Consider the following 5,948-nt stretch of genomic DNA (forward strand, 5'->3'; position numbering starts at 1 on the left):
TACGCACACGCACGTGAATACACGCACACACAACAATACACAAATGGGTGTATTTAAGAATGTAAAGTGTAGTATTTAAGAAAGGTGTCCCCCCCTCCCTAGTCCAGGACATTGGGCCGTGGTCCCAAAATGGACGTACGACCACATTTGATTATAAACTGCGTAACAACGTTTCCAAGAGCAGTTTGACATTCCTCATTTTTTTCTCATCTGTATTTGTTCCTGGCTGTTCCTTATGCAAATCACATGACCAGCGCAGACTGGACTGGAGCCGTCAGCAGTCACCTGACGCGTTCTCGTCAAAATACTGTTCTCTAATTAGACAAAATGCTCAACTTTCATAGGTTCTTACATATCCAGTGCCTTTCAATTCATTCAACAGCTTGGTGCAAATTGTGCATGTTGCACCACTGGCCTTATGTTGTGAAAGTATTTTCAAATAATTCCATTTAATCAAACACCTTGTTATTGGAAATTCAGTATTTTAAATATTTTTTAAGACATTTTTGAAAGTAATTGCAAATACATGCAATGCAAATGCTCCTTAAATACATTTACAGATACATTTTGTAATTTAAATGCACAGCATTTGTAAATGCTATATTTCAAACCATTTCTAAAAAAAGTATTTAAAAGTAATTAAAATTCTGTATTTGTCCCAGGTCTGATGCGCACACACACACACACACGCATGTTAGATACTGCTATACTTGTGAGGACTTCCGACTGATTTCCATTGACTACATTCATTCCGTAACCTCTAACCCTAACCACTACATGCCTAACCTTAACCCTAACCTTATCCTAATTCTAACCCTAACCCTAAGTCCTAACCCTAAAACAGCCTCTTGAAATTGTGAGGACCAGCAAAAGGTCCTCACAAAGGGTCATTTTCCTCATCTTTCTATCCTTGTGGGGACATTTGGTTCTCACAAAGATAGTATTACATGTCCACACACTCACACACAAATGAGTGCATTTAAGAATGTAGAGCAGGTATCCCCCCTCCCTTGTGCAGGACATTGGGCCTCGTTCACGAAACATGCGTACGATCACATTTGCGTGTAAGAATGTTTCCAGGAACCTTTTGCCATTCATCAGAACATTGTTAGTTTAGTTTTAGTTTTTCCTTTTGTTTTGTAAAGTTTTTTTTATTTTTTATTAATCTTATCCGGAACAGATCAAGTGAGATGGAGATGGAACCTGTTTGAATATTTTGCATTGAAGTGCGTAGTTTTCCGTTATGTGAGACTTATCCAGCGAGCCGGTAGCACTGAGCCAAAGCCAAGCTAAAAAAGGGTGTTCTCACCGTGGTCCCATCCTTCCAGGTATTGACATTCCAGAAGTCCTGCCTTGCCGTCAAGCTGGATATGCTGGTTCCGCCAGTCTGAATGACTTTAACTGTAAAATATGCAGGCTTTTTTGGGTGCATAATGGGCTGCGTGTGTGTGTGCGTGCATGCATACATGCTTATGCGTGCGTGTCTTCTAAATTGAACACAACCAAATACAACCAAAAATGACAAATTTGGGATTTTTAGATCGGCTCATGACCTCTTGTCTCCTCAGTGTGGAAAGGCGTGTGTGTGCGTGTGTGTAGTGTCTGTGTGCGCTTGTAATCGAAATTGGGAGAATAAAAAAAAGAGTTGGTAAAACTGATTACGATCAGCTGTTCATTTTTGGTTGTGTTATTTTTACTTCTTCGAGACATATTGCATGACTGGTGCGGTGACATCACTGTGAAGAGCAAACAAAATCACATTCCGAGTTTGATCACATCCTTCCAGAAACTATCCCCCCCCCCCGCCCCCCAAGCCATTCTCCCGACCCCCACCCACCCGACTTACCCCCACACTAAACGCGTGAGTCAGTATAACGCTTACGTTAACATTATACGATTAAACGTACGTAAGATCATTCTTTTACACACGACACACATGGTTTGTTGTTTTTTATTTTTATTTGTTTGACTAATTTTATTTCTTGTGGCTACCTGCCACAAGCTGACAGCATCTTGTTGGCATGACTTCATTAGCTCAATATATTTTATTTATAAATATATATTTACATCACAATTATCCCACTTGAACCAAGTATTTTAATTAAAAAATTTTTTTTTTTTTAAGTTTGGGTTACAAAGCCATCCGGATGGTTCATGCCAGCGTCACGGTGAAGGTGATGGGAAGGCCTTCACTTCCTGGTTTCTGGGCGCGCAGTTCTCCATTCTTGTAATTTTCCGAAAAGGCGCCCAGCCTCTTTCTTTCAAAGCGCTCTGCACCCCACCCTCACCAAGAGTATATAAAGCACGGCTGGCCATCCTTCAGTCATTTTATCTCAACATCTCTTTCGTGACCCCTCCCTGTCGCGTGGCTCGCCTGGCACAACTCTCTCTTCGCTAAATTTCCGTGGATTGTTTTTTTTTTCTTCTTCTTCTTCTTCCCACACGCGCACGCAAAAAGACACCATGAGCAAAATTCTGTTTGGGATCTTTGCAGTGGCCACCTGCTTTTTGCTTGGTGGAAAACTGGCTGAAGGTAAGAATCGTTTTCTTCCTTAAAAAAAAACGAAAAAGAGAAAACTTTTGTAACCTCCCCCATTGCTGTGATGTCAGTGATTGATCACCAAAATGATGAGGTTTTTTAAATTTATTAATTAATTCATCTATTAAATTGTGACATGCTTTTAGGTTCCGTTTTATTAAAAAAGAAACACAGATGTTTTAGAGCATGTGAATCATACCTGGATCATCATACTTTTTATTTGTGATACTTCAAGCCGTTAAGTTTTTTTTTCTTTTTCAACAATATTCCAAGCAAAAGTCATCTGCCATATTATTGCATCACTTCGATTTGTTTGGAAGAAATGTTCTACAAATCAGGATTACTGAATTAGCCAGACAACTGCGCTCAAAAATGCCCGGAACCCTCCGAAATCTGGAACATGGACAGTGGTAAAAATATCTGTTCCGAGTTTTACTCCAGTCCTGGAGGGGGCGCTGTGTCTGCAGGTGTAACTTCAGTCTTGGAGGGTTGCAGTGTCTGCAGGTTTAACTCCAGTCCTGGAGGGTTGCAGTGTCTGCAGGTTTAACTCCAGTCCTGGAGGGGGCGCTGTGTCTGCAGGTGTAACTTCAGTCTGGAGGGGCGCTGTGTCTGCAGGTTTAACTCCAGTCCTGGAGGGGGCGCTTTGTCCGCAGGTTTAACTCCAGCCCTGGAGGGCTGTAGCGTCTGCAGGTTTAACTCTGCTGATTTTGATTTATTTTAAGTCTTTGATACGCTAAAGCAGTGTTTCTCAACCCTGGTCCTGGGGACCCACTGCCCTGCATGTTTTCGATGTCTCCCTGCTCCAACACACCTGATTCAAATGAATGGGTCGTTATCAAGCTTCTGCAGAGCTTGATGACAACCCATTCTTTTGAATCTTGTGTTTGATTAAGTGGCTTCTCACTGAAAGGAAACCACAAAGACCAGCAGACACAACAGCACTCCAGCACTAGAGTTAAAGCTGTACACAGTTGCCCCCTCCAGGACTGGAGGCTAACACCCCAGCTGTAGCAGAACACAACATTTTTTACGAAAGGGGATGTGGGACAGTTTGCACTCCTATGCGCACACTAAGTTAACCGTTAGTATTTTATGTCTCCTAGTTCGACTTGGCATAGGTTAGGTCGGAGAGTAATGTTCATTCTCTGAACTGGGCTTAATGTGTTCATGGCTATGAATAACTGTTACATAATGAGTATTGTACCTTATCAGACCTGTGTTTTGTAGTTGCTCCGATTACCTTCAGTATACCCTTATTGTACGTCGATTTGGATAAAAGCATCTGCCAAATAAATTTAATGTAATGTGATGTACAAATTAGGTTTGCGATAACATTGGGGGCAAAAGAGACAACTGATAAATGGACGGTGGAGTTCTGGGCAGGAAAAAAAAAAAACATTCCGTAGGAAGGAACCTCAAACACGGCAAACGTGGTACAGTTCAGGGATCTAAACCCCTTTTTTTCAGGGATGTAACCAAATAACTTCAGGATGTAACCAAATCAGTTTAGAAACCGATCATGTAAAAGCCAGGCTGGGTCTGAGGTGACCAGCAACTTAAACACTCCCCTCTGGGACACCGGGAATCAAGAGACTTGCAATAAAACGCCGGTGTAGAACTGGTTTGAAGCCTGTTGGTTGCAGGTTCGAATCCCAGGTAGTACAGCGGACAAGGTGGTTAATCTGAATCGCATTATTATGTATCCAGCGGCATGAACGGATGCTATGTAGTATGAAAAAAATTTTAAAAATAAATTTAAAAAAAAGAAGAAGTTGTGCAGTTGGCTCTGGGTACGAGAACCTGCCGAATGCCAGCAATGCAACACAATGCGGTTTGAGCGTGCGTTCTCAACGGCGTCGGACACAGAAAAGAAAAAGAAAAGAATAAAAAGAATAACAGTCTCCACTTCACCTTCCAATGTTTTACTCATTTATTTGAGTGGTGAAAGCATGGCAAGGTTTGGGGGCGGGAAACCCGCAATTAATTAAAATTTTCTTAAATCCCTTCCCTCTGTGTCTCCCACCACAGCTCTGACCTGTAACAAGTGTACCATTGGGCTCTTTGGAAGATGCCTCATCCCTGATACTGTGATGTGTAATGCCACCCAGCCCAACTGCTTCACTGGAAAAGCATGTAAGGACACCTGTACCTCACCTAGAGGCCCCCCACTCCCCACTCCCCAATCTTTCCTTGATTACATATTTCATAGATATTTAGCATTCCTTGATATAATGTTAAGATTCATCGTTGTACAACAGTAACATTGAATGCATTGTAAATATTATTCCATGATGTAATAGTAAATGACAATCTAACCGAAATATGAAGATTACATGAACTGTAAACACTGTTCCTTCATTTTAAATTTAGCATTATGAAACACATTTGAATCTGTTTCAGTTACAAAGTTTTAAAAACAGATTGATTTATGATGGAACAGAGGAAAGCCCGGTCAGCAGGAAGTGACATCGTTGTGACACTACTGAGCACTCTCCTGCCCCCCCCCCCACCCCCCACCCCCCCCCCCCCCACAGCCTTTTCCGGTGTCCCAGGACTGCTGGGATTCAACACTCAGGGCTGCCTGGAGAGCACTGGCTGCAACTCCACCACCAACGGCACCATCTTGGGCGCGACGTACACAGTCACCCGCACCTGCTGCGCTACAGACAAGTGCAACCCGGTGGTCAGCGGGGCTGGTTCCGTCCAGATGTCCCTGACCGCTGCCGCTACCGCCGCCCTGCTGGCCTGTGTGTGGAGCAGCTGGCAATACTAAACACAGCAGGGCACAGCCAGACGGAGGTCACCCCTGCTCAAACAGCCTCTAATCACGTCCGACTTGATCTACTGTGATGATTTACAACCAAATTACACACACGCACACACACACACACAGGAGAGAGAAAGAGACCGGTTTGACTCGTTTTCAGACCACACTGTCCACTCAAACCAGTTTGACACCAGTTTCATCACTGGAATGGACACCGGGACATATTTAAACCCACAAACCCTAGGTTTGTGGAGCGAGTCTACTTTGCTTCCTCTTTGCGGTTGATTTTGGATTTTGGTAATCATGCGGCCAGGTCCTCATACAGGGTCTTACTCTCACGCCCACGCTCCTCTGTAGAATTTGACAGCTCTGCTCAACTCTTTGTAGCACTCTTAGCCAATGGGCATGCATAAACACTGTCCTGTTTAAATTTCTGCTTTTTTTGCTGAGACTTGGAAGCTGAACAATGTAGTGTTTAATTGACAACACTGAATTCTCGAAACCCTTCCAAGCTTGTCTTTAAAAAAAAAAAATTGTTTCCTGTGAATATTTATCTTTTAATGACTCGGATGTATCTCTTGAAGCCTAAATGTCAGGGTGATTACAAGCCAAATGTTAAATAAAGACACCGTTTGAAACACA

The 5,948-nt window shown here is 42.8% G+C and overlaps 1 protein-coding gene across 1 annotated transcript; it reads left to right on the top strand.

Moving 5' to 3' along the window:
* The first annotated feature begins 2,320 nt into the window (after positions 1–2,320).
* LOC135262122 (sperm acrosome membrane-associated protein 4-like) lies at positions 2,321–5,948 on the top strand. Its single transcript, XM_064348991.1, has 3 exons — positions 2,321–2,533; positions 4,568–4,672; positions 5,074–5,948. Exons 1-3 carry the CDS (start codon positions 2,464–2,466, stop codon positions 5,310–5,312), a joined length of 414 nt encoding a protein of 137 aa, XP_064205061.1. The 5' UTR covers positions 2,321–2,463; the 3' UTR covers positions 5,313–5,948.

This window comes from Anguilla rostrata, chromosome 8, assembly GCF_018555375.3.
Source record: "Anguilla rostrata isolate EN2019 chromosome 8, ASM1855537v3, whole genome shotgun sequence".
Lineage (NCBI taxonomy): Eukaryota > Metazoa > Chordata > Actinopteri > Anguilliformes > Anguillidae > Anguilla > Anguilla rostrata.

Coding starts and splice junctions, on each gene's coding strand:
- LOC135262122 (XM_064348991.1), top strand. CDS start 2,464: ATGAGCAAAATTCTGTTTGGGATCTTTGCAGTGGCCACCTGCTTTTTG. Junction 2,534..4,567: donor TGGTGGAAAACTGGCTGAAG/GTAAGAATCGTT, acceptor CTCCCACCACAG/CTCTGACCTGTAACAAGTGT. Junction 4,673..5,073: donor CTGCTTCACTGGAAAAGCAT/GTAAGGACACCT, acceptor CCCCCCCCACAG/CCTTTTCCGGTGTCCCAGGA.